The 27986-nt window shown below is 48.0% G+C and overlaps 1 protein-coding gene across 10 annotated transcripts; it reads left to right on the top strand.

Annotated features, from left to right (window-relative positions):
• The first annotated feature begins 15 nt into the window (after positions 1-15).
• On the top strand, positions 16-25332 carry LRSAM1 (leucine rich repeat and sterile alpha motif containing 1). Of its 10 annotated transcripts, none has more exons than XM_090121625.1 (27): positions 22-123; positions 491-562; positions 1829-2002; positions 2837-2937; positions 3775-3831; positions 5427-5471; positions 5909-5986; positions 6961-7029; positions 7850-7934; positions 9550-9671; positions 11030-11120; positions 12119-12249; positions 12992-13021; positions 13906-14028; positions 14524-14663; positions 15471-15515; positions 16485-16555; positions 17321-17420; positions 18631-18718; positions 19497-19571; positions 21040-21120; positions 22524-22619; positions 23181-23279; positions 23796-23927; positions 24355-24436; positions 24705-24853; positions 25110-25332. In XM_090121625.1, the coding sequence occupies exons 4-27, from the start codon at positions 2905-2907 to the stop codon at positions 25233-25235; spliced, it is 2148 nt and encodes a 715-aa protein (XP_089977751.1). In that variant the 5' UTR covers positions 22-123; positions 491-562; positions 1829-2002; positions 2837-2904; the 3' UTR covers positions 25236-25332. The 10 variants fall into 10 exon arrangements, with proteins under 10 accessions (XP_089977748.1, XP_089977751.1, XP_089977750.1 ...); XM_090121624.1 differs by having other exon boundaries at positions 2837-2949; XM_090121622.1 differs by lacking the exon at positions 2837-2937 and having other exon boundaries at positions 16-39.
• Positions 25333-27986: the final 2654 nt, after the last annotated feature.

Here is a 27986-nt window from a genome sequence, read left to right as displayed (position 1 = left end):
GATCTGCGCCCTCCTCCCCTGCCCGCAGGGAACTCTATGGTGCGAGAGGGGGGCGCTCTGGCCTTTCGTCTCTGTGGTGCGGAGGCCCCGAGGCGGGACGGGGTGTCATGGCAGCGGGCAGCTGTGAGCGCGGCCGAGTTGGGGAGGGGGCTGGGCGGCGTGGAGCCGGAGGGGGTTTGTTGCCGCTTCTATCGCATTGGAGCCGGCGGCGGTGCTGAGGCTGCGGGCCGCTGTGGTGGCTGACAGGAGGGGCGGGGGTCTCGCTGAGCGGCAGCTCGGCGCGTTGCGGTCAGTGCTCCTCACCCAGCTGAGCACCGCAGGGATGCAGGGATGCGGGGTTTGTGGGGATGCGGGGTTTGCGGGGATGCGGGGTTTGCAGGAATGCTTGCAGGATTTACAAGGTTTGCAGGGTTTGCAGGTGCCCGGCCCGCTGCTGTTGGCTCCTGCTCGTTTCTCCTCGCAGCCCTGACACGTTTCTTTCTCTGTTCAGCCGCCTGTCCTTCAGCTTTTGCAGTTTTGGGGTGAAAACTGAACTGTCTGCTGTCCACACAACTGATGGAAGGTACGTAGCCTAACAGAGAGAGGTGAGAAGGGATAAAGCGGTGCTTAAGGTCATCAGTGTTATCATTACTTTGCTGTAAGCATCCTTCTCTTGTTTCTTATCTTTTAAGTCCCCTTTTACTCCCGTCTGTGATGTTTGACCCCTGTTTGTGACTCCTTGTTATGTGTTACTGAATTTCCTGACTAATTCCTGACCATGAATTTCCCTTCTTGCTTAACTGTCTGAATTTTTACTCTGGCCTCTCCTCCTGGCTTGCCTTGGCTGCTGAGTGATGACTCCGTGGTGAGCACTGAGTGTTATACTGAGGGAGAACAGAGTGGGCCACAGTGAACATTTCACAGGGTCGTAGAATTTCCCAAGTTGGAAGGGACCCACAGGGATTGTAGAGCCCAACTCCTGATTTGGGTATTTAAGTCTGAACTTATTGAAAAGTTTCTCAGCATGGAGGTTGTTTTGGCTTTGTGGGCAGTAATTTGGTGATTGGAAAATAGGTTGGTTTTTGAAGTGTATTAAAAACCTGACTTTAAGTTAATAGGTGTTTAAGCAGAATCCCTTCATCTCACTAGGTGACTAAAATAGGAAAAGCATTGCTGTGCAGCAGTTTCAGTCTGAAATGCCAATGAACCAAGTGTTTTCTTACCTCAAGATAATCCCTGCCCTAAAATTCGAGGCCATGACCTGTTACAGTGGAGCTGAGAAGCAAAGCAAGCTGAGGTTGGACACCCTGACCCCTGAGTCTGTCTGGTGTCCCTGGAAGCAGCTGACACAGGCTGTGTGACTGCCAGAGGGCAGCAATTGCAAAGTCCCCTTCCAAGTCCCCAGTGTTCTGATCTGCATCGGTCCTGCCTGTTTCTCTCGCCCTGTAAGGTGGAGGCTCTCAAAATTAGGAATTGTCTCATTTCCAGCCTATATTTACTCTATAGTATTTTACGGTTGCTCAGTATTGTGCCAGAGTTAATCGTTTCTGAGTTTGGGTAGTTTTGTCCCCAGTGCCTGCTTTCTTGGCACCGCCTTCTTAATTCCTGTCCTGGAGTGGATCCTGTGCTTTCCTGTCTGTACATGTTTCAGTTTGCCTTCAGGCATCTTGGACAGGAATGACAGGACAGTCTGCCTGTCTCAGAAGTTCATCAGTGCTTTCATGACTCACGTTGACATTTCCGCTGCAGAGGTGTGATGGGCTCTGTTTGATCAAGCCAAAGGAAGGCCTAAACAAAGACAATTGCTGCAGCAGTGATTTTTTTCTTATTTTCTTGTTTCTCTTATTAGAGCAGAATTCTGTAGTCCAGGTTCCACACCTCCAAGAGCCATCTGCCTTTATTTATGCTGATAGTTTGTGCCATTCAGACGGAGCTATAGTCACAACTCAAGATGCCACTCTTCTTCCGTAAGAAGAAACCCAGTGAAGATGCTCGGAAGCGCCTTGAATACCAAATGTGCCTGGTAAGCAATGCTGATGTCACTTCTGTTCTCTGTACCTAGTCCCAGGTGCCTCGTTACTGATCTCATCCAAGTTAGCAGGCTGCCTTTCCAATGTATGTCAGAGAATTCCTGCCTGCCTGATCTCTTCTTGCCTTTCCCTCCATATGTTCCCTCTGTACTACTTCCATCCCTTTCTTCTGTGGTTCCACATCACACCTTCCAGCCCACCTTATGTCACCCCACATAAGGACTTCCCATCCTTTCTCCTTCTTGCTATTTCCCTATTTTGTATCTCTCAGTTTGCTTTTTCTACCAAGGAATCTGTGACATCTCTTTCCTGGCTTTTCTTATGCCTCTCCTTTGCCTCTTCTTATTTCTTCTCTTCGTGCCATTCAAAGAATTAACTTGTAGACACAGCTGGGGAGAGGGGCACCTCAGAGACAGCTCTGGTTATACTGCCTTTTTTCAGGTGGTGCCTTCAGTGAGCTTGTTAACTGTGGAGAACTACAGACTTATTGATGAGGTGCAAGTCTCTATTCCCCTTAGTTCTTCCTGTTTTTCTGGTGTCTCAATCCCTAGAGATTTGTCCACAGACACAGGACATTTGGAGTGGTTCATATGTTCAGGAGAAATAATGTTATATCCAGAAGGAGCAGTCATTAATTCAACATCAGGTCTCAAGGACATGTTTTTTCCTGGGCCAGTCTCTGCCAGGATCCTCTGAGGCAGATCCTCAGCAGATTGCTGTCATGGCAGTCACGGTGGTAGAACTACCTGCCTTACAGCAGCTGCAGATATAAAGCTGGCTTTCTCCAAGCATTCTTCTCTTTAATTATTTCACCTATTCTGCCATAGGAGCTGCGGACCAGTGCTGACATGGGGGATCTTCTGTGTTCTACCCTAGAGGCAGCTGCATTTTAGGAATGCTAATATTATTGCTGTTGGACATCAGTAAGGTAGTTTGGAAAGTAAGGCTTTGTTATACAGCAATAATGAAAACAGTTTTATTTATTTGGTTTGTAGGGTTTCTGTCTGCTTCTTGTGGGGCTGAAGAGGGAGAGCTAAATCTGAGTATTGTAGGATTCGTTTTGTATTGCATTCTTAGCTTTGGGTCAGGTTATGCAGTTCTGAAGACTTAATGGAAGCACTATCACAGACAGGCTTTATTGCCTAATATAATCTCTTTTATTTAAGGAAATAGACACAACGCTACTCACAGTGGGGCTTGTCCAGTGCCGGTGCTTTTAGCAGCTGCATTAGGTGTGGCTGATATGAACATGGAAAACCATTTTTGTGTGGAAGCAGCAAATTCTTGCTCCTTGCACGGCAAAGTTGGGCTTCCAGCAAAATACAACAGCAGTTGCTTTGGTTTCTATGTACAGTTCAGAAGGTCCACTATCTGAATGAGACCTGCCAGTGACACAGCAGCTCCGTGAAGGCCAGCAGGGTATTAGTTCAGAGCAAGCATGTGTCTGGTGCTCGAGAGTCCAGCTTTCCATTTCTTGTAGCTTTCAGTTGATATTTCAGCATGGGATATGCTTTAGTTCTTCATAGAAAAATTCATTTATTGCACAAAGAGAGAATTTCTGCAGTTTGGTTTCCTGGTTGCTTTTGATTGCTGCAATTGTAGAAGAATTTGTTCCTGGCTTTTTCACTGAATTGCGTAGTTGCAGCAGAAGACTCTAATTAGATTTTTTCAAGAGCAGCCAATTGAGTAGTGTAGCCAAAATGCAGCAAGAGGCTGTTCATTTCTTCATGTTCTAACTCTTTGGATGTGTATCTTCTCTTACCAGGCAAAAGAGGCTGGCGCCGATGATGTTCTTGACATATCCAAATGTGAACTGTTAGAGGTATGTTCTCTGGAACTTTCAATATTAGCTGACAGGTCTGATTTCTCAGTCTACTTGTTAGCAAACATCAGATCTGATATCATGTCTGTGAGCTTTGGGACAGAAATGGCCTTGTTCCCAGGCCACTTCTTCCTCTGTATGTCTGTTCTCTGGCTTTCAGGTAAAGGCCTCTTTCTTATGCTGTGCTGTCCTACCTGTTGCTTCCACAGTATTTCTGTGCTGGGAATCCTCTTTCATTTGTCAGCATGGGAAGGGCAGAGTGACCTCAGGCCCTCCTTGGGAGGACCCAACCTCGGGACCTTATGACTAGTTTTGCTCGTCATAAGGGAATGTTTATTTTTATTTTTGCAAAAAGCTAGCTATGTATTGCCATAGTGCTCTAGAAAGTCTACTGCCTGCACTTATTTTTCTCTATAAGTGAACATGTCTGGCTCCAGGCTGCTGATTAGTGATGGAAATCTCATTTCTAGCTTGGCTTCTGGTGTTGGAGCCAACTAAATTAGAAGCAAGCTGGCTGCTGGAGTATGATGGCAGATGGATGGGCCTTCAGTTTAGACAGTTTTGCATTCTGGCAGCCATGCAAACCTGCTAAACAGAAGCCCATTCCTTTCAGTTTTTATTTATTGCTCTGTGTTTCTGAAGTGTTTGTACCTGTGTAACCTTTTGTCACAGGATGCCTTTGCAAGCAGGTTAATGAATGTATCACTGCTCTTTGGGGAGAGATTTGGGAGAGTGTAGCTGCCAACTGTGCACTGTGATATGGCTTTGTGAGACTTTGGGAAGTTTTGCTCCAGGACTAGAAGCCAATGGCACCTTGTGTGTAGGTTTGTGAGCTGTGTGGGGCAGGCTGTAAGCCAGTCTGGGTAGAAGGGTGGCAGGCACAGGGTGTGCTCTGGAGTAGCTCCATTCATAGCTGTAGCTGGTCTTGGATCCTGTGCTGCTCCTTCTGGATTAGTACCATAGAACTCTGTCTTGCTGTTTCCTTTCAGCTGTTGTAGTTTCAGTAAATGAAGTGATCCACGAGATCAGTCTTAAAATTAACTCCAAAATTAAAGACAAAATTGTGATTTAGCCAAAACCTGTTCCATGCTGCAGAATGGATGAGTGCTCAGATCATGGGCTGAAATTGCTGGCATATCCTTTTTCTGATTGCCCATCTCCTGCAAAGCCCAGCATGCTCATGAGAACACTCAGTTTCTCACCTCTGTCACTCAGCCCACTGGAGCAGGTATGTTGAGGTTGCAGAACCATACAATACATTTTTAAGATGTCTAGCTGAAAATGTGCCTGAACTCCTGAGTCATCCGTGCATTTAATATAAAGTCACTCAGGGTCTGGACTTCTGTCTAAGCCAAGCTCTGTTCTGTGCTGTTTGCTATGCTGTCGTGTTGTGGAGAGCCATTGCAAGCTGCTGGCATGGAAGCTAACCAGGCAGCACTGGCATCCTGGGCCAAAACAAGTGTTAAGTAATGTTAATATCATGTGCATTTTCATTAAAGTTAATTACTGAGACTTTACAGGTGGATATTGTAGAAGTGCTTAGAAAAGATAATATCTTGTGAAGTCTGATGTGTCCATTTTTTAATTGTTTTTAGGTTCCATATGGGGCCTTTGCAACTTGTAAAGTCTTGCAGAAAAAGGTAATGATACATTCCAAAGTAGATAATTCTATTATTGTGCATGAATATTGCTGTTGTATTTGAGATAGTTGCTTCTGGCTGTTTGTTTGCTTCAGGAGGAGTTTGTTTGTGATGAATTTGGCCATTTATATGATACTGCATAGAGAGCATTTTGGGCTGGACTAATCTGTTGTGTGTGCTTTAGTGTTTCTGTCACGAAAGATGAGATGATGATTTCTATCTTAACCTAATTAATGATATTTCTCATAAAAAATAACTAAGCTTCTGTTTAATATTAAATATCTTACCTCTACAATTCATTTATTATTTCACTGTTTTAGATGACTGAATAAGATACAAAATTCTTATATAACCTTTGCAGTTAAGTCTTAGCAAAAGTCTTATTCTAGACTGTGTGCCTCTTATGCTCATGTTTCAATGTGTTTTTCCCTCCTCAGGTGCTGATTATTCATACAAATAATCTTACATCTTTAGTTCCAAAGTCGTGTAGCCTCCTGAGTCTCATAACTGTGAAGGTAATTGTGACTTTTAACAGTCATTCTAGCTGCATTAAAACACACTAGTCCAAAAAAATTCTCCTGTCTGACTGTTGTTACCAAAAAGTGGTAACAAAATGTGACAGCTCCCTTTTGTAGGTTTACAAAACCTGGGGGATCACTTGAATGTGGATGAGACTGGTGGTGAAGCCAACTGATGTTGATCAGAGGGCTGGAGCACCTTCCTTATGAAGACAGGCTGAGGGAGCTGGGCTTGTTCAGCCTGGAGAAAAAAAGACTGTGGGGTGAGCTCATTGCAGCCTTTCAGTACCTAAAGGGAGCCTACAAACAGGAGGGGAATCAACTCTTTGAAAGGGTAGATAACTGCAGGATGAGGGGAAATGGTTTTAAGTTGAGGGAGGGAAGATTGAGGTTGGATGTCGGGGGGAAGTTCTTGACAGAGAGAGTGGTGAGGTGCTGGAACAGCTGCCCAGAGAGGCTGTGGATGCCCCGTCCATCCCTGGAGGTGTTCAAGGCCAGGTTGGATGGGGCCCTGGGCAGCCTGGGCTGCTGTGAAATGTGGAGGTTGGTGGCCCTGCATGTGGCAGAGGGTTGGAGCTTCATGATCCTTGAGGTCCCTTCCAACCCTGGCCATTCTGTGATTCTGTCTTTCTGTGCAACATTTCAGCCCACAGACCCTGCAGAAACTGTTTTTCTGCCAGCCTGTTTTCATGGAGATGATTTGTTCACTTGGCTCGTCTAGTTCTGTGGAACAGTTCCCGTGGTGCCACTCCTTTCCCTGGTCACCTGTTTGTTTATCAATATATAGAGCCTAGAGTTTTCAAAAGACCTGCAAGAGTGAAGTGCCTCCATCCGATGGAAAACTTCAGACTTTTTTGAAGCCATCATGGGAAGAAATAATTTTCATTGCTCAATAATTCACAACCTTTCATTTCATTTTCATCACGACATCTTTCCCCAATACTGTTTGGTGAAATGATCTGTTCTTCCAGGTTCTAGATCTGCATGACAACCAGCTGGCATCACTTCCTACTGATATTGGTCAGCTGACATCTCTTCAGGTAAAGGATCTGCTGTATCCCAAGTTTCTGTAGATGGCATGTTAGGGGACAGCATGAAGGTGGGGTTTTACTGCTGTTTGTTTTATAGTTAAGTACAATGTAAATGGTGATCCTCAGGGTGTCAGATCTGTGTCACTGATCTGACTGTTGCTGTGTTGAGCTGGCTTGTCAAGGGGAGAGATCAGGAGAAGAGTGTACTGAATTCTATGGTCCCTGCTTAGTACAAGCAGTGTTACTCCAAATAGCTCACACTGCCAAGCGAGGGCTGTGAGTGAATAGAGCTGCAGTTTGCACTCCAGTTAATTTCCTAAAATGTTCAGGTTTTAGCATTCTCCCTGATGTGATTACACTCAGAGAACTCAACTCAGTGTGTCATAGTGCATTTCAGAGTGTCCCCTCTGCTTTGGGGTGCAGCTCTGCATGCACATCACTGCTGTTCAGTCATCTGCACCCTATGTGAGCTGGGGCAGCGTGGCTGGAGAGGCAAGTATGCTTGGCTTTCCAGTTCATGCATCTGCATTCAGCACCTGCTTTGGCTGTTGCTTGCAGATGCATGCAGTGGCTAGATGTACCCTGGATTCAGGGTGTCTAGGAAATCAACTTTTCAGCCTGTGGATCCAAACAGTATTAACAGATATACATTTTTCCCTGGCAGATGATTAAGGACTCAATCTAAAAGCATTTTTGTTTTTGTAACCTGGAAAACTACTTTTAAATTGCCTCCTGGGGCTGCAGAATAGTCCCAATAGCATAGATATTGGGTGAAGACCTGAGACTTGTGTAAAGAATATTTTGATTATCTTTTCTGTTGATATCTTAGGTCCTAAACCTTGAAAGGAATCTCTTAAAATGTCTTCCACAATCTATAGGGGATCTTGCCCAGCTCCAGGTCCTCAATGTGAAAGGTATGACATGTTTCTTGTTGGCGCTGCAGGCAAAGTACCATTTATTTTCTGGGTTGTGTTGAGCTGCATTATAATTATACCTTCGAACCAAGGCAGGCACCAAGTGGTTTCCATTATGAATACTAAGGAAGAGCATAGGACAGACTTGAATTCAAATAGTTGGTAAGGCAGGAGAAATCTAAGTAGAAAATAATTCTGCAAATTTCCCCGAGTTATTAGGATTAACTAGGGTTGTTTGACTGCTTCTTAACAAATGTGCACGCTGTCTGCCTTGATTTTCTTCTGTGTGGTTCAACTCATGGCTCTTGAATGAGACAGTCATCATGAAACGATGATTCCTTTCATCCCACTGCCCCTTTTCCAAGGACAGGTTGTTGGGTCATTCCTGATCTCAACAGCTGAAAGCTTCGTTGTGTGCCTGCATGTAGCCAGCTCTTCAGACCCAAGCTGACTCACTTGTGTGTTGAGGGGTGCCACAAGGGCTGGAGGCACGTCTTCCTCCAGAAGCATGAGACTCAGAGCTGGGCACCCAGAGCCCAGTCCTGTGAGCTTGTTCAATTAACCTTTCCAGGTTTGCACAGTCCTAGAACAGAGATCACAGACATACCTTTTTAGAATACGTTTGGGCACTGTGTCGTGAATCTGAGAGCAAAAAGAGGTGTTGTTACAGACAGCTGCTGCTGAAATGGGGAAGAGGATGAAGAGAAAGGAACTCAGAAGTGCAGCTTTTAGCTATATTCATCTGATCTCTGACCACTAAATTTGCAGTCCCACATTCACTTTCTTTTGTCTTGTTTCTGATACTTAAACTGAAGGGAGGAACATCCCACGTTACAAATATTGTCCTAATGAAGAGCAGACTGAGTCTGTTGCAGTGGCCTCAGCTGGGAAGGGCTGTTTTGGCTTGTGGTAGCACTGCTGGGTCTGTGCAGCTGGGCTGTGTGCAAGTGGATCATAGAATCATAGAATGGCGTGGGTTCAAAAGGAGCACAGTGCTCATCCAGTTCCAACCCCCTGCTGTGTGCAGGTCACCAACCAGCAGCCCAGGCTGCCCAGAGCCACATCCAGCCTGGCCTTGAATGCCTGCAGGGATGGGGCATCCACAACCTCCTTGGGCAACCTGTTCCAGTGCCTCACCACCCTCTGGGTGAAAAACTTCCCCCTAATATCCAGCCTAAACCTCCTCTGTCTCAGTTTAAAACCATTCCCCCTTGTGCTATCACTATCCACCCTCATAAACAGCCGTTCCCCCTCCTGTTTATCCACTCCCTTCAAGTACAGGAAGGCCACAATGAGGTCTCCCTGCAGCCTTCTCTCCTCCAAGCTAAACAAGCCCAGTTCCCTCAACCTTTCCTCACAGGAGAGGTGCTCCAGCCCTCTGATCATCTTAGTGGCCCTAAGATCTTGAGTCCCATTTACCTCTGTTGGCAGTGCAGTGTTTGCTGTCTTAGTGCACCCCATGACAACCGCATCCTTCCAGCACAGTATAGAAAATAACTCACAGAAGGCTCTTACAAATACACAATACAAATATAGATTTGTGTTGCAGTAGATGAGCTTGCTGGTTGCTGCTTCAGCAGTGCTATGTATTACTAAATGATTTTTCACTCCATAGGCAACAAGCTGAGGGAGCTGCCTGCTACAGTGAGTGGTCTGAGGAGTTTGCGCACTCTGAATATCAGTGAGAACCTCCTGCAGGAGCTGCCAAGAGTGCTGGCTCACATCCGCACGCTGGAGGTATGCACCCAGCCAGCCTGTCTGCCTGGCCTGTGCTGCCTGCTTGTTCTGCTGCAGGCTGCTGTCCTTCCTGCTTGCTCAATGATAATAAGTTCAGCTTCAAAAGTGAAATTCTAGGGCTTGGATGGCACTCACTGTAGGGGACTGTAGGTAGGGTGTATGTGGTTCATAGTGTCTAAAATCAGTTTTGCGTGCTCACCTGCTTTGGTCTTTTCTGATCACTTTTTGCCAGGGTTTAATCACGGCAAAAGTGATCTGTAGGGAATAAGCCTCCAAATATTTTCAGCTGTGTCTGCTTCTGAGAGTCCAGACTGAGTCTATGGGCTCAATTTAACTCAGATACTTTCCACTCAGACTGGTTCTAACTGAGCAGATTGAATGCTTCTGGTGAGGTTTTTGCCTCTGTTGCCTTAATAGATCTCTGACTCATTATCAGCTCCCGTAGGTTTCTGGCTCCCTGGAGAGCACATTCAAAATGATACAAGCACCAGCATTTTTATGGGGATGTTACTTTCTGGCTGCCAAATTTGTCAGTACTAAACTGTGCAAGTGTCAGGCAGCAGAGCTGACTCAGACACCAGCACTGAGAACAGGAATAAATGCTGTCCTGTCCTGAGGACTCAGCATTAGGCTTCTCTTCTGTTGTAGGCAGGCTTTGAGAGTAGGGACCTGTGCAGCTTACTTCCTTGTGTTTGGGGAAGTGGTTCCTTTCTGGGTCTTCCTGCTAAGTCCTTCTCAGCAGGAGGCAACATACCCTTTGTATTGCCATTCCTTCCATGCATGGTGTTCAAGGGCTCCAACAAACAGCAGTGCCTGTAACTGAGAAGTGCTTTGTCCTTAAAGACAAAATGCATGTGTTTACATGAGGGGGATGTTCTACTGAGAGACCAGCTCAGAAGTTCCTAAATAAGGTACAGCAAAGTCACCACACCTCTGAAAGTTGTCAGACACCCAGCAGGAGAACAGTACAGCCTTGTGTTTATGGCAGACTTCAGGGCAATGTGAAATTATCACACTGTAAGTGAAATTTTGGGAACCTGCAAGGCTAACTGGTTCTATTACCAGCAAAAGTGATCTACCTTTAATGTATTTCCCTTCCAGTAATTTTTCCTTTTAATAAATTCAAGAATTCAACTAGATGTGGGTGACAAATATTCCATCCACTACTCCACCTTCTTTATGAAGTCTTAAAGAACACCAGCACTATTAACATGCTAAGAGACAGGATTCTGTGGCTTGGTTATTATGGGGTACAAATTAAATCTTGCAGTTTATTTTCCTGGGTCCCAGGCTTGAAACAGTTGGACTCTGGCTGGGCTGTGACAATAACTTGGAGCTCTGTGTGTTCTGTTTTGGAGACACTGACCCTGGATGCTTCTTCCATGACCTACCCGTCACCTGATATTTGCAGTGCAGGTACAGAGTCCATTCAGCAGTTCCTCTGCAAAGGTAAGTGAGAAGAGTCTGTGAATGCTGGTGAGAGCTTGCAGGGCTGTGTTGTGCTCTAACTAGGTGCTACAGGACAAGCATGAGGGTGGTTCTGTTTCAGGTGGTTTCTGATGCTCTGCACACGGGGCAGGCAGGTCAAGTAGTTATGTGTCAGTAAGTCTTTGCTGGCAAACAGCGACACATGAGTCCTTCCTTGAAGTTTGCTTCTCACTGTCAAACTGAAATGTAGAATGTTTTTGTTAAAACATCAGGACAGCTGACTTCCTGAGTGGAGTCCCTGCATCTCTCTGTGCTTTTGTTTTCCCATTTGTATTTTCTCCAATGGGAGGTTTTGGAACCATCCAGATACAGCCGATGCTGCGGAGATAGACTCAGTAGGTCCCTTCTACTCTCATTTTCCATAGGGAAGGGCCAGTGGGCTGATATTTTCCTTAAAGAAATATGAAAACAGATTGAAATCTCAGAGGAAAAAAGTACTGGACTGTGAATTTATAAACAGTATATTTAATACAAAGCCTGGCAGAGATTTTATGCAGGTGAAGTGCATTGTGTTAAATGTTTGAAAGAAAAGGACTGTCAGAAGTTATTTGAATGTGAGCAAATTATCTTTTGAGCCCCACAGAAATGAATATGCCTGGATTCATGTACAGGAAGCTTTTCTCTCTGAGTTGGCCAGCAGAGCATCAGCCCAGCTCCAAGTGCTCAGTCTGTTTTTGGAGGGTATCCTTTCCTGTGATTTTAGAAATGGGAGCAGCACTCTCAGCTTCTCTGCTTCCTCCCTTCATGCTGTGCTTTCATCATCTTCCTGGTGGGAATGGGATGGCACTGTCTCTTCTCACAGCTTCTCGTTGCAAGACCTGCATTAGTTCTTATACCATCTATGCTTGGAGAGAGAGAGCACAGTTGGAAGCTGTCTCACACATAGGCCAACCTTCAGCCATGCTGCCAGGAGGTCTTTAGGCACCAAATGTCCTTGTTTTGCATCTGATCTCTTCCAGAGTGTGGAATTGCGTACTACCCACCTTCAGAGTATGTGCTCCCTGTGCTGGAGAGTGATGGAGGAGAAACATCAGTGGATGGGGTGGACAGGACAGTGCACAGATACTTGGAGGAGGAGAGCAAGTGGCAGGTGAGGCTCCACTGCATGTGAAGCTGTGTGCCAGTTTTGGATTTGTCTCTCAGATGATCCAGTGGATCTCACAGCACTTTGCACATCATTCCTCATCACTGCCTACCAGTGAAACCTGTCATTTTGAAGCAAGGGAGCATCAGTACCAGAACCAGGCATGGCATCGTGGGTGTGGGTGGTTCATCTCTTCCCTGGGCAGCTGGGAATAATGTGATCATGTCTGACTCCTAGAAAATATGTTCCAGAGAACTGCCTCCATCCTTAGAGATTTTCATAACTTGGCAGGACAAGGAGCAGTCTGATCTGACTTTGACATTAGTGCTGTTGTGAGTAGGAGGAGGTTGGAGTACAGACCTCCAGAGATCTCTTCTGATTCCAGTTTTTCTATGATTGTGCATATTTCCTGAAATATATTAGTTTTAATCATTACCTTGAAAACAGCAGTGCAGAAAACACCAAGTGATTCACAGCCAAGTGCTGGACATTTCCAGCCCTACCTGGGAAAGGTGAGGCTAGGCCTGTAATTATGACAAGTTCTGTTAATTCTTGTGCTGTTTGATAGCTGCAGAGTACATTTCTCTGGCCTGGATAAACATGAATGACTGGACTTTGGCAATATGTTAATCTTAATGTGCCTTTGGTTGACGTATTTACCCAATTAGGGAAAGATATAATGTGGGCTAATGATATCCATATCCATTGCTCCTAGAAGTAAATATCTCTTGATACTTCTATTTTTCAGAACAAATTCTCAGACTATGAGAAGAGGAAGGTAAGGATGAACCCCTGCAAATGCTTTGTCTGGAGAATTGGGACCATCTCTATTTCTTGTTTTCTATTTTTCTCAGCCAAAACTGAATGTTGACCTTGCAGAACATCCTCAAAACCCACTCACTCCTCACTGTAGAGCACAAGTGGGAGCATGGGGAAATTGCAGACTGTATTGTCTGACACATAGCTGATGAGTGCAGAGTCTCTCATGAGTGATCACTTCCAGTTTAAGTTAGTCCTTGTCTACAGAGTTGGATCTGGAAGCTTTTACACCAGAAAGCTTTTTGCTTTCCTCTCTGTGCTGAACACTCAGTTACTTTTCACATGAGGTGGGCAGATGCAGGGCACAGCCATACTGAGCTCTGTGTAGAGGCAACACACACACACGGAATCAGTTTTTCTCACATAAGCTCCTGTCAAGTGGCTTACTTTGTCCCTTTGCCTACACCTCTTAGCTGGCTGCTTCCCTTCACTCAGTTGTCTTCAGACAAGAGTCCCCGTGTCATCTGGAGCTGAGCACAACCTTAATTTTGAACTTCATTCCTACTGTTGAGTGTTTGTATTGGCTTGAAGCAGAAGTTCCCTGTGTTTCTGTTGTATGAGTTGATGCCTTGAGGTGTTGGCTTTGTGACTGTGAAAGGAATTGCAAGGAGTTGGGAGGCTGTCATAAAGAGAGCAGCAACTTCTGCCTCACAATTTTTGGTTTCCTAAGGACAGAACATTTCCATCCCCTTGTAAAGCCTCCTGGCTAGTCAAAGCCTTTTGGCTTTCTCTCTTGTAGTTGTGGGAATTAATGTGCCTTGTTTTGCATTGCCAGAATTTGTTCTTATTTGAAAAGGAGCAGAGCCAACACTGCTGATTCCTGGCATTCATCTTTCTTCTCAGGAAAAAAAAATGCAGGAGAAGCTTGAATTTGAGCGGCGCTTGAACATGGGGCAAAGAGAACACGCGCTGCTTGTTCAGCAGATCAACAATCAGAAGGATGAGATACTGCAGACAGTAAGAGAGGTAGGTCTCTTCTGGGCAGGAGCTCTAATCCCTACTCATTTGCTGAGCGAGGGCTGTGCCTCTGCTGCCACAGACAGAGTGGTGTTTCGAGTGTCCATGTGTGCAGAAACTTTCCTTGTAGAGACAGCAGCTCATTCACTGCCCTCAGTGTTTTGCTTCTGCTTTCTCTCTTGGGGTCATTAGGGATACTGTAACTGTCATTTGACAGGTGGCTGTTTTGATTGTACAAATTGGAGCACTTTTTTTTTTTTAATCTTTCCCATAATTGCTTGACTTCACAGATTTTCAACAACATCTCCTTGGAAGCACCTTGGAGTGATTCTTCTTTTCCTTTGTGTTTAGGCTGCCCCATCTGATGAGAGTTCTTTTTCTCATAACATCTCCCAGGAGCTGCCTGGGTCACTGCAACCAAACCCTCCATGATCTGCCTCTGTACAAGACACCACCTTTCCTAAACTGACCATATTCTCCTTTGGTTCTTTTACCTTGGCCTAGGATCAGATGAGGTTGGAAGAGGGCCTGACAAAGCACCAGCGCCATTTGGAGGAGGAGCGCCTGAAACTGCTGCAGCAGCTGAAGCAAGCAGAGCAAGGCATTGCCAGCCGTATCCAGAAGCTGATAGAGGACAATCAGAGGTGAGGCAGTCACAGGACATCCTGCAGTGAGCTCTGTCCACTGGGGGCTCGTGTCATGCTCTGAATTGTTCATTTTGGCCTCTCTGAGTTTTAATAGAGCTGGTCAGTCCTGATACTTAAGTGAAGTGGTATGTCCCTGATGTGGAGTGCATGTTGCTACTGTGGTCCCTATTCAGCCTGCAGCCTTTGGACAGAGCTCCCCAAAAGGCCTGCAGGCTTGATTACAGAGCTAGACTGTCCCTGCAAGCCTGTGCTGTGCAGACAAAGCCAGTGGAATTGTACAGACCTCTGCTGTCCTTGCTGCGGACGTGGTTGCTTCTTCCCTTCTCATGTGTATTAGCTACACTGAGTTTGTCTGCACTCAAGTATGTGCTCATAGATTTGCAAATAAAGATACCACTTTCCCAGCTGCCACTTCTAGCAGAACAGGATCAGTGTCTATGGATGGAGTGTTGGCTGCTGAACTGCCAAAATCCCACTTAAATGAAGTGGAATTTGGCACCTCAGAAGAATATTTCACACATCTGTGCTTTTGAAGTTTTGTGGTGCTGTGGAAAAATTTGAATTCCTCATGGAAGTTACATATTTGAACAGCGGTTCTAAGTGTTCTTCCTTAGTGCTCCTTCTGGAAGGTACATATTTGAGCACTGATGTGGGTCTGCTGGATCTCCTGTAGTGCTGTGCAAGGTTACATGCCTGCTAAAGTCTGGTCTTCTGTGTGTTAGAAGCAAAGTTGTTTTCTGCTTACTGGGGGAATAAGATGTGCTGCTTAGCCTTATGAAAACCTTTTGTTTTATCTTTATTTAGGCAAAAGCAAAGTTCAGACATCCTGAAATCCTTGGAGAATGAGAGGTGAGTAACCTTGAAATCAATTTTTCGGGAAAACAATCAAGGAAGAGTTTTGGGACCCTCAGTTCAGATCCCATGAATCCATGCTAAGTCAGAGGGGTCATTCTCTTATTTGCTGACTGAAAGGTTTCCTGCTGCTTTGGCTGCAGCAGCTGATTCTGGTCACTTGGAAGCAAGATAGATGTGCTTGGTTTTACCCAGTCTGGCAGACCCTGTGAGCTGGTGACTGCACCTCTTTTTCATCTCAGGATGGTCCTAGCTAAGGAGTTTGGGAACAAAACCCTGTATTCTACTATCAGGGGCCATGAGAAATCTGTTGGAAAGCAAGGCACCTATAGAAGTGGTCAAGTAATGTGTACAGGAGGAATACACCAAACTCAATGCTGCCATTCAGCCAACACTTGATCTGGCTTTGCCCCTAAAATTGGTTTTCTCTCCTCTACTTTTATATTGCCTCCTGCTTCCATCAAGTGTTTGTGCTGTGACAGAGTAAACTGACCTGGCTGAAAAATATTCTCTTTGTATGGCAGATAGTTTTTATGTCAAACCAATTCCCAGAAGGCTGAGTGGTGATGTGTGTAATTGTGCTGGGACAAGGACAGGGAGGTGGGAGGGAGATGAGGCTCCTGCTTTTAGTGGCAGTGCTCGCTGCAGTCAGCTTTAAAGTGCTCCTCAAGCCTCAAGAGAAGGAAGCTGGTTTCCCAGATCCTTGTTTGGTCTTCTGGGATGAACTTTCTATTATAAAAAGCAGTTGTTCCCATGGTTTTGAGGAAAATTTTATTTTTTAATAGACTTAGAGTACCCTTTCCAAGAAATCACTGTGACTTTTGAGTCTCTGATGAACACATGGCTTTCCTGTACAGGTTGCTTGATGAATCTACCCAGCCTTGGGTTCTGAGCTGAGTGAGCAGGAGAGGAGTGAGATAGTGTTTCTTTGAATGACTGGCTGAATTATTCTTGTTTGCTTGCTAGAATAAGGATGGAACAGCTGATGGCAATCACACAGGAGGAGACAGAGCATCTGCGCAGAAGGGAAGTGGCCTGTAAGTCCAAGTAACTGTTTGGGATAGTAGGTTACTGGAAAGACCTGGTTCCTTTGGAGATGCCCTGAAGGATGATTACTGTGTGGGAGATGCTCTGCTACACACACATTCTTGCTGTTTGTTGCTTCATGCAGTAGGGCAAACTGGAAGGGAGTAACATTGTACACATACCAGAGCTGATCAGTGCTCCCACCTGCAGCTCACTGCTGATTCTCAGGTGTGAGCCATGCCCCTGATGTAGCTAGAGTGTGTTGCACAAGCAGTCTGAAACTGCATCCTGTGTGCACACAAAGTACTTTCTATTTTAGAGGTACCAAGCAGATGTTAACTGGTCAGGTTTGTGAGGCAGGAGCATGTTAGGAGGTAAGCAACGATGCCACAACGGAACCATTTCTGCTCATTGTGAGCATGAATGGATCTACTGGGATTACAATGGAAATGATGTGTGTGTTATCACCCCAGGAGTGGATGGTTCACAGCAGTACAGACAGGGCTGTAGCCTGTCCAAGGCACTGATTTTGCTTCTCCAAATACTGAAGAGATGCAATTAGAATAGGATTTATTTATGCGATTTTCCGATAAATAGCCACAATTCTTGCAGCTGAATGAATCTCCTCATAAATGAATGAGATGGGAACAATGAGAACAGGTTGAAATGAGAGAAAAGGCACTATTAATTGCAAGTTATTCTTGCAGCAGTGGCAGATTAGTGTCTCTTCCAGAGACGAGCTCCTGATACAGACTGACAGCACTTCTGTCTCCTAGCTGCCATGCAACAAATGCTGGCTGAGAGCTACAAGAACAAGCTCATCCAAATGACCTATGAATCTCGTCGGCAAGACCTTGTCAGCCAGGCCTGCTCCAGGTATGCTGGGAGATCTCTGGGGCTGGAGATGCTGTTGTTGTAAAGTTCCTTTCTTGCCAGCAGTCTCTGGTGTGATTCCCATGTAAACAGCCAGGAATTTCTGCCGCTGCTGGAATGCAGCAGGACAGCTCCGTGTGAACCAGGTGACAGTGCAAACTAAAGAAGCATGGTTAAATGAACCACCTTCTAACCACAAGAATATGAAATGTTAATCATGCTTTGCAATTGTCACATTTTTATACCATTTATTTTACCTTATACATCCTGCTAAGTATGGAGGATGAAATTAGACTGATCTTTTTGTTATTTGGTTAGTCAGTGTCAAACTGTAGCACAGATCTTCCTAGGACTATCTAGAGGATTACATTTCTTTTTCCATCATATTAAAAAAAACTTCTATTGGAGAAGGTAATAATTATGGTGCAGAACTTCTCCTACTGGAAGCTAGAGCCTTTCATGTGTTGCACTCTAGTGGAATTTTGATAGTTCTGCTGGACAAATTACAGAGCAGGCTGAGGTTCTCATGGTCAGTTATACAGTCACATTCTGTTTCATAAAAACAAGGCTCTATTCTCAGATGTGGTCCTTCTTGCAGGGTCTTTGGGGAAGGGAAGCAAGCTGAGAAATTAGGAGAAAAAAATGGAACTTTTGAACTTTGTTGCCCATAGAGCTATGAGACCTTGTGACATGCAAGCTGGGATGTGTCACTCCAGGAACCAGTGTGAAAATTTCCATCTCTGTGAGCAGTGAAATTGAGCAGTGATGAGCCAGGTGGAATTGAGCAGTGTTACAACAGAACAGTTGAAATCATTTCACATTTTGTAATATGTGAAGGAGGCACAGAATATTAAAAATTCTTTAGACTTTAAGGATTATTTGGGCACAGTTTGTGTATGTGTAGGACACTGCTATAAATGAAGAAAATTCTGGTTCTTTCTATTTACAAGGATGTGAAAAATGTAATCTGGAGGTGTTTGACAGACAGAATTAACGTTGTGCACCCATGCTCTGCCCAACAGAGGGCAGTGGGTAGACACAGTCCTGCCTGCAGGTGCAGGGAATACATGACCCCGCTGTCTGGACCTTTCTCAGCACAGCTTTTCCAGTGCAGAACACTGATGTAGAAATTCATCACCTGAGCAGCTTGCTGGGGCAACCATGCCCCTATTTGGACTTGCAGCAACTCCTTGACAAATATATTTTCTTGCAGCCTTGCTGAGATGGATCAGAAGTTCCAGCAAATCCTGGCTTGGCAACAGATGGATCAGAACAAAGCTGTTAGTCAGATCTTACAGCAGGTAGGCAAGAGAGCAAATTGCATGCAGGGAGAGACTGAAGAAAGGCAGTAGGATTCAAAAGCAGAGTTGAGAGTGACAGGCATGGGAGCAGTGGTTGCAGGGCTGGGCTGTTTGCAAGAATTGTTTTATAGAACACTATTGGTTTAACTTGGAGACAGGTGTTCTAACAAACTGGCTTTGGTATCTGAGAGAAAAATGTGTTTATACTTTAACTAGACAGCAACTTTTCATAAAGGACAGCAGCACAGACCATGGGAAGCAAAAGTGGTGTGATGATTAATGCAGAGGATTTTAAGATTTGAGAGAGTTTTGAGAAGTCCTGTCTTTTTGGCAGGCTTTTGGACAAGCTGCCTGGATACCTGTGGGATGCATTTTCTAAGCATCTTCTGCTTTCTTCTGCTTTTGAATACCTCATTTTGAACCCGAGATCTCTTCAGCTCATTTTTTAGAAGTGCTGGGAAGTCATGCCTTGTTGCACAGCCTGGGTACTCAGTGCTGCTGAAAACGAGAAGTGGGGTTCATATACAGCACTCAACGTGTGTGTTTGAAGAACATGACTGTAACTTCTGTCATTCTGTAAGGAGGGTTTTACACCTTCTGGTCAGAGATGTTTACCTTCTGGTGAGATCTAAGTCATGTTGTAATGTGAGCACTGTTAAAAATGCAGAGTTAGCATTGCTCATTTGTCCTTGAGCCACTGCAAGGCAGCAGGGTTTCTTTAGGCCGTTTGCATCTGCATGAACGATCTGCACTAAGCAGAATGTTGTCTGTCCCTTAGAGTGAGATGCAGAAAGCTGCCTTTGAAGCTCTCCAAGTGAAGAAGGATCTTATGCACAGACAGATCAGGAACCAGGTGAGTCAGCAGTAGAGGAAAGAGCAACCAGCTCCTCATCATTTGCTGAGACCCTTATGAGGAAGATCAAAGTGCTGTGAGCACAGAGCAGGAAGGAAATGGAGAGCTCTTGTATTGCTGAGAGCTCTGTAACAAAGCATTGTGCAGTGTGAGATAAACTACAGTCTTCCAGTACCATAGGAGAGAGTATAAAGACAGATTTTACATTTGTGGACTTAGTAGGATTGCCATTGCTTTGGTCATCTCAAAACTGCTCTGGGTGAAATGCTGGAAAGTGGTCAGTAGAGGACAGACCTGCATTGGCTCTGTAGGGGTGGTCTGCAATTGCAGTTACCAGTTTCCTTCAGGTTTCCTTGGTAGGGCTGTTGTTTTCATATGAGTCCACTGCATCTCCATCTAGCACACTGTAACTGCACCTTGAGCCATAAGTTCACCTTTTATTTCCCATTCTCAGCCTGCCTTTCTGAGCAACGTTCTGCAAAAGGTGAAACAAAATAGTCAGGGGAAGAACAAGAGCTGCTGGGGAGGTAGCAGTGATTGATGTGTGGAGGTGGGTAGCTGGTTTCTGACACAGTGTTCCAGTTGCTTCCCTCTCTTGATCTGACACTAGGAGAAAAGTCTCATGTCTGGAATTGGTAGATAAGCTCAAGGGCTTTGATATATTCAGTCACTTGGTGACCAATCTTTGCACTGTGCTTAAAACCTATGGATTTTGCACAGACAATCCAGAAGATGAATCTTACAGCCTTCCATTGCCTGAGATCACTAGGAGCCCAGCAGTTTTTGCTTGCTCTTGCTTTGTAAACAAAGGGAGTTTGTTTCTTGATACCCTAGGCTGGGCCTTTTACTATTGAAACCCATCCCACCAGCATCCTGTAGGGCAGGGGCTGGAGGTACAGCCTGCACAAAGCTTCAGTGTCAGCAGGAATTTGGTGGTAGGTGGCACACAGGAAGCAGCATGGCCTGGGATGAACAGATAGCCAGGCTGGTAAGGGAGCTGGGCTCTCTTCTTGGCTTTGCTGTGGGATCTTGGGTAGCTCACTTCACCTCTCTGTGTCTCAGTTACCCTGACTGAAAGAGCATGTATCATGATGGGAATTGCTGCAGCAGCTGGGATCCATGACAGAGCCCCCAGTCCATCTGCAGTTTGAACACTGGTGCAAAGAGGATTTTGATAACACTTAGCTGCTTTCCAGAGTGGCTGCAGGGTTTGGCTGAACGAACTGATTGCACTGTGCTTCTGGTCTTGAACAGGTGTTTAGCGTAGAGAGCGGGAGGCACTTCTTCAGGCATGTGAGACAAAGAGCAGCCACAGAGCACGTGTTATGGTAGGGCACTAACATTCCCAAGCTTGTGGGCAGCTCTGCAGTGTTGTCCCTCCAAGGCCAGTAGTTAGACCTCATTTTGAAAGAGTGTGAATTAAAATCATTTCAAATGTCAGTAAAAAAATGTTTCATCTTCTGTTTAGATTAAATTAATAGAAACAGAGTTATTGCAGCTGACACAGCTGGAGTTAAAGAGGCAAGAACTGGACACAGAGACGCTGCAGGTATGTAGGGCTCTGGGACTGCCCCACCACCCTCTCTCTGCTCTGGGATGGCAAAAGTTTCACTTGCTTCTCTGGCTTCTTGCAGTTTCCTGGTGGTTTGTGCTTAGTCAGAGGGTACTTAACCCCAGGACACCAAAAAAACCTCTTTGTCTTGGTGATATGGAAACACTGCTGCTGCTTTTAAACTTCCTGATGAATTGCAGGAAAGAGACAAGTAACCTGGCCTCCATAGAAGTGGGCAGCTGTAGGCTTGCTGTGTGAGGAAGGATTTTGCAACCCAGTCGTTGTCTGTCCCAGAAATCCCTGCTAAACATCCCATATCTTCTCACATGTTGTGTTTGGTTTTAAATACCCGACAACAATGGTTGCCAGCTCTTCTCCTTCATTTCTAGGCTATGACTCTTAGGCTCTTCCACCCCACCATCCCACCATTCAATGGGTTGACTTCATCAGCAGTCACACATTGAGAAATCTCAGTGTTTGGCTTAAGCAGCTTGGCTTTAAATTTTGTTGATACACCTTTGCATCAGTTTTTGCCTTGTGTGCACTGTTTCCCAGTTTAGGTCACCTCTTTAGTCAGCCCAAGAAAATGAGGATGTATTCCAGTCCCTGTCTGTGTGTCTGTTGGGGCACAGTATGTTTGCAGCTATACCACTGCTCACCAGGAGAGCAGACTTGAGACAACTTCATCTGCCTGCATCCCCTTTGCTGTTTGGTGGTCTGCAGCCCAAAATTTCCTGCTGCCATTGAGCCCTTATTGCTCAGGCAGTGCCCACAAAGTGCTTTGGCAGAAGTGTTCCTGCAGTCATGTTTGATACCCACTGTGCAGCAGATTGTTGCTCCTCCTGTAAGATACAGGTGCTTTAGTATTGAGCTTGGTGAATCACAGGAAGGCAGGAAGAACAACAACAAAAAAAGCCCTGAGAAAGGGAGGTGTTTGCACCAGTTATTTTTTGCAAGGTTGGTTTGGGAGAGACCAGTGCTGACAGGGTGTCCACAGCTGCTGTTGTCGCTCCTTTGCATGTCTGCAGGCTCCTAGATGTAGTTTCAGGTGGTTCTTCATTAAGGAGGACCGCAAACACTTCTGATGCCACTGAATGAACTTTTAGTGCAGTGATGAAGAGCTGCTGCAGGCCAGCACAGTCTGGGGCTGCTCGGTGTGTGCTGAGGATTAGCACCACTGGTGAATGGTCAGTGCAGGACCAAAAGAAGTAGGTTTGCCATGCCAAAGAGAGGATTGAGGCCATCTGCTCAACTGTGCTGTGGGGCACATGCAGCACAGGACTTTAACATTTGCTGTGACAGTTCTGGGTAAATGGTAAGTGCTTTGCTGGAAATCAGGGCAGGGGTTTCCTGCAGACCTGTGGTCTGGAGAAATGGATGCCAGAGTCCTTCTGTTGCAGGGGGTGATCATGGAGCAACGCCGAGCACTTGGTTACCTGCTGCAGCAGCTGCTCAAAGAAAAGAAGCAAAGGGAAGAAGAATTGCAACAAATCCTGGTAACGAAGGCCCCTAATTCTGGGCTGTGGATGAGGAAGCACAAAGGCTGTCTGCAGGGAGAGAATCCATGGGTCAACGTAGGGATAAAGAAGAGCAGGGAGGGGCTCTGAGTGGTTTTGTCCAGACTCAGACTTCAGAAAGTGCTGATGTAAGCTCTTGGGGCATGGTTACCTCTGGACCCTGGTGCAGTGTGAGGCATTGTTATCTGAAATGTCCCCTGCTTCCCCCATCTGGGGATGATCTTTCCCATTTCTGGGGACATCACAGGAAAGAATGAGCACGATCCTACTGGGCATCTGCATGTGGCCTTGTAATTCTGAAGACGTCCAGACTGTCCTGAGCTTCAGAACACTGGCTGGGCTTCAGTACACAGTGAGCAGAGGGATGCAGAGTTCTAGGGTGTGGGATGTGGGGATCAAAGTGGGGCCAGCCTGGCAGTCCTCTGAGCCAGCCCTACACTGCCAGGCTGCTGATTTCCCCTTACACATACAATTCAAGCTGCTCTAAATAGCACTCACTACGTTATCTCGGGCTGTTGAGTGAATGAGTTTGTTTTTCAGTTGGAAATGGAAGCAAAGAGTGAAACCAAACAGGAGAACTACTGGCTGATCCAGTACCAGCGCCTGCTGAACCAGAAGCCACTCTCCCTGAAACTCCAGGTTGCTGCTGTGTTTATTGCTTCCACTGTAGTATGCACACTAACAAAATGCTCTGCTTGACAGGTGCAGAGGAAGGAAAATTTTGTTTCACCCAAACCTCTGAACAGCTCTGCTTGGCTGCCTTGTGCTTTACAGTAGTGAGCCAGGGACTTTGTGCCATGAAAACAGCTGCAGGGCTGCCCCAGAGAGATTGCTCTGAGCTCCAGCCCTGCTGTGTGTCAGCTCAGGTTGGCAGAGCAGGTGCTGCTCAGACATCAGGTGCCAAAATTGCTGTGTTTCATTCTTCCAAAACCAAGGTGTTTTGAATTTTGTTCATAAAGTATTTGTGGCCGGAGCTCCTCTGACTGTTGAGCTTTTGAGTTTTAATGTCCTCATGGAAGCAAAATGCCGTGTTCCTGAGGGCAGGACTATGTGCATTGCCTGTCCTTGCTGCCAGCCATGCGTGGTGTCAGACAGCAGTGTGCCCCACACCTTTTCTCTGGAGCGAAGTCTGAGAGCTCGCCTTGTGTTTTGCAGGAGGAGGGCTTGGAGAAGCAGCTGGTGAACCTTTTAATCGAGCTGTCAGCTGAACAGTATGTGCCTGTCTTTGCACACCATCGAATTTCCTTGGAAGTGCTCAGCACCATGACTGCCAGTGACCTGGAAAAGGTACGAGGCAGCAGATAAGCTGTACAGGGCAATGCTGCACTGCATCTGACCCTGCTGAGCCGTGCTCATGCTTGTGCCCACAACAGATCATGCAGGATGGAGTGTTGGTGCTCCTGGTGTGCCACATCTGTGCAGAGGGAGGTGCTGATGTTACTCTGTGCCTTGTCCAAGCAAGTCACAGCTTTTCCAGAGCACCTGCAGAGCTCTGCCTTTCAGCATCCCTCAGATGTGCTTTGTAGCTCAACAGAGGGCACATGGGAATTCCTTCATTCCAGCTTTGATGCCTGATGGAGATTCTTCCCTTGACATGAACAGGTCTTGCCAGTATGGCCAAAGAGTTTGCATTGTTCTCTTGGAGGCGTCTCCTTTCTCAGCCCCTTCTGTGCTTTCTCATCTGAGTGCTGACAGCCCTCCTTTTGCACTGCAGATGGGCATTGCAGAGACTGGCCTGCAGCGTGCCATCCTCAGGCGGGCGCAGGAGATCCTGGCTGTGGCAAAGACAATCCCAGGTACCAGCAGTTCTTTTCTGCTCACTCCTTGACATGTGGTGTGGTAGCAGTGGGTACCTGAGCCTTGAATGGGGAGATCTGCAGGGCCAGATGCCTACCTATGGGGAGTAGAGCTGATCGAGGTTTGTGTGCCCGTGGGAGAGGCAGGGTGTGCTGTGCTGTCACCACTGACTCTCAGAGTACTGAGCTCCCATGGGCACGCAGCTGCTCCTGAATGGGTGGGAGGTAGAAGCTGTCCTCGAGCTCAGACCTCGGCTTGTGCTTGCAGAGCTGCTGAGGACGGTGGACGCCGAGGTCCCTGCAGCCACACAACCCAGTGCCCCTGAGGAGGAGACCCCGAGTTCTGTGGTCCCCACTGCTCCCCTGCTGCAGTGGGATGAGAAGAAGTCAGAGTGCGTTGTCTGCATGGAGCAGGAGGTGAGAGCCCAGCATGTGTGCTGCCAGAGCAGGGGTGAGTGAGGGCCAGCTGGGATGTGGCAGTGGGCAGTGCTCTTCCTCAGGCCTGTTTCACTGTGCATTCTTTGCACAGTGCAGGGGCTCAGTGTGCTGGCACTCTGAAAGCTGTAGGTGTTGCCCGTCATCTCAGCTTCCTCCTGTACTTTGTCTAAGTGTGGTGGTGCTGAGATTACGGTGCAGCAGCACTGTTCATGTCTTCTGCTCTCTCCTTCCACAGGCCCAGATGATTTTCCTGCCTTGTGGCCATGTGTGCTGCTGCCAGACCTGCTGCAAGAGGCTACAGACCTGTCCCCTGTGCCGCGGGGACATCACTCAGCACGTCCGCATCTTCTACAGCAGCTAGGCAGGCTGGAGGAAGGCATGGCTGCCCAGCACCACCCTCATCACTCCGTCCCAGGGCAGGGCTCCTCTATCAGTATTAAATACACTCTCACAGCATGCTGCCCTCTCCCTGCACGCAGCCCTGGCTAGCTGCTGGATGCACCCAGAGCTCTCAGCAGCCCTCCACCTTCCCGGTGGCTTTCCAGGCTTTGGCTTGGGTTCTTCATCTGCGTGCACCATCCAGCCTGGGAGCACTGGGTGATGGCATTGGGTATACTGGTGCTTGCTCCTCTCTGGCTATATATTTGCCATTGGAATTGCCTGTTGCTCAGCAGGGACACAGTGCCATTGCTTCTGAAGCCACCGGGCCCCTGCAGCTGCTGTATGATGGCCATGGACTGCCATTCTTCTGCTCTGGTGAATTCTCCTCCAAGAGAATAGAATTGTCCAGGGCCTCGTTAATGCTTTGGGAGGCTGAGAGTGCCTTGCTTGTGTGTTGTTGCCATAGGCAAGACTTCTGCTCTTGCAGGCAGTGGCAGCATGGCTGGGGGGGCTGCAGCAGGAGGCAGGGCAGAGTGAGGTGCTTCCCCTCCCTCATTGTCAATCCCATTGAAGAGCAGCATCTGCAGCAGCTTCACAACCAGTGCTTGAGAGACAGCTCTGGCTAGAAGACATTCCTCACTGAGATGTGTTGTGTGGGGGAAATGTTCCTGCCACAGAGTTCCAGCTCTGCCTCGTGTGCGTGTGTTGGCATCTGGGTTGTTCCCCATTGTCATTAATAAGTAACGATCCCAGTGGGGCTTTTAGTCTCTTGACCTCAAGTATAAAACACAGAGATAAGTCTGGTCCTGCTGCAGCCCTTTCCCCCAGGAGAAGCTATTAAATACAGCTGGTTCCTGCTGGTTGTTCGATCCCTTTTTATTGCCCCATGCCTGGCTGTCCCAGTAGCACCTCCTCCTGGCCCAGATAAAGACACGGAAAAATCTGATGATTTGGACGCAGTACTGATGACTTCCAGACAGCTGGAGACCTCAGGGACCTCTGCTGCCATCGTGTTCTGTTTACTGTGCTCTGGCAGAGCATCCATGCAGCACCACAGCCTGGAAATGGGGCTGGCAGGGAGCCGGGCGCTGCCAGGAAAGCAGCGGTGTGAGAGCCCTGATGGCTGCGCCTCTGTTTGCACGGAGCTGTGACCGCAGGGAACGGGCAGGTCCGTTCCGGAGCCTTTAGCACCTTTAGCACACAGCGCAGAGGGGCTCAGCCTCGCGTCCCCTCGCCTGGCAGGGCATGGAGGTGCCCGGCATCTCGTGGGGATGGGAGCAGTGGGGTGCCAGCTGGTGGGGCAGCAGGGCGGCTGGCAGCTCACAGCGCTGCTCTCGTGTTGCCCCGCGGGGAGGAGTTGTCACAGCTGCTCTCATCGAGGTGCCAGCGGCTGCCGGCTGACTCCGGTGTTCCCGAGGAGGTGGTAATGAGTGACGAGCCCTCGGGCAAGGTCCGCTGCCTGCCCATAACGCACTGTGCCAGGAAAGCCCGGGGCAGGAGGAGCTGCCATCATCCCCAGGGCCAGCCCTGCTCAGCTGCACGGAGGGACCCCAGGTTAGGGGTGATGTGATGCTGAGCACTGACGGCCCCTGGGCTGGGCACGCAGGGCTCGGTGAGCTCGTTGTAAAACAAAACAAGACCAACACGTTGTGCTTAAGGAATACTTGGAATATCGTGGCTCCGTAAAGGAAAAGAAGGAAAGAAGCATTTTGTTTCACGGACCGTGGGCAGATAACTTATCACGTGGCCGCGCACTGGGGTTGGTCATCCATCATTACGCACCACCGGAGGGAACGCTGGCTCTGCCTCCTGCTTTCGGGGCCACCGGGGCACCCGGAGCTCCACAGCAGCCCCGGGCAGCGGAGGAGGAGCCGCAGCAGCGCCGCCGGGCACCCCGGGTCCGGGCTGAAGTTCAGCCCCCGCCTTCCAGGGCACGGCCGGCAGCGGCCTCCGGCCTTCAAAAGCACGAGCAGCCGCGTGGCGCTGCCCGGGAGCGGCATGGCGGCGGGGCCGGAGAGCGGCGGGGAGTGCGGGATCTGCTATGAGGCGTACCGGGGCGTCAGGGCGCCCCAGCGGCTGCCCTGCAGTCACTCCCTCTGCCAGAACTGCCTGCGCAAGCTGGTGTGCCGCGCTGCCTCCGTCGCCTTCGTCAGCTGCCCCTTCTGCAGGACGGTGACGCTGGTGCCCGAGATGGCCCCGGGAGGCCGCGGGTTGACGCCGATCCCGGGGACCCCGCACCGCACCCAGCTCACGGCCGGGGAGGAGGAGGAAGAGGATGAAGGCAGCGGTGCCCATCGGGCCTCAAGGCGCTCCCTGGCCTTGGAGGTGGCCTGCGCAGCCCACGCTCCCATCTTTACGGTGAGCGGCATGGTGGCCCCCTGCAGCCTCCGCCGTGGCCCCGAGGCACCGGGAGCCTTCGTGCTGGGGCTGCCAGGCAGGGGGCTGCTGCTGGACTCGCAGCCGCCCCTCACCTCCGTGGAGAACCTGCGCCTCGGCTTCGCCGCCGGCATCCTCATCCTCATCGTCGCCACCTTCTTCCTGCTCGTCTTCCTCAAGTAGCACGGAAGGCTCAGGGCCGGCGCTGCGGACCCCACCATCCCCTGTTGGGGCCCGGCTCGCCTCCAGGCAGCAGCACGGACCCGCAGCCGGGTCAGGAATTCGGGCTCAGGCCCGGTGCACGCATCGGATCGCAGTGAGGTGGGGGCAGGACGGGGGCTCCGCTTCCCCCAGG

This window comes from Phasianus colchicus, chromosome 19, assembly GCF_987193195.1.
Source record: "Phasianus colchicus chromosome 19, bPhaCol1.hap1.1, whole genome shotgun sequence".
Classification (NCBI taxonomy): domain Eukaryota; kingdom Metazoa; phylum Chordata; class Aves; order Galliformes; family Phasianidae; genus Phasianus; species Phasianus colchicus.
The sequence above is the reverse complement of the archived record's forward strand: the minus strand, read 5'-3'. Positions and strand labels throughout refer to the sequence as shown.

Excerpts from the sequence above, each read along its gene's own strand:
- LRSAM1 (XM_090121622.1), top strand. The coding sequence starts at position 1,931 with ATGCCACTCTTCTTCCGTAAGAAGAAACCCAGTGAAGATGCTCGGAAG. Across the intron at positions 5,472-5,908 it reads GTAAAGTCTTGCAGAAAAAG|GTGCTGATTATTCATACAAA; the intron begins GTAATGATACAT and ends TTCCCTCCTCAG. Across the intron at positions 7,935-9,549 it reads CCAGGTCCTCAATGTGAAAG|GCAACAAGCTGAGGGAGCTG; the intron begins GTATGACATGTT and ends TTCACTCCATAG.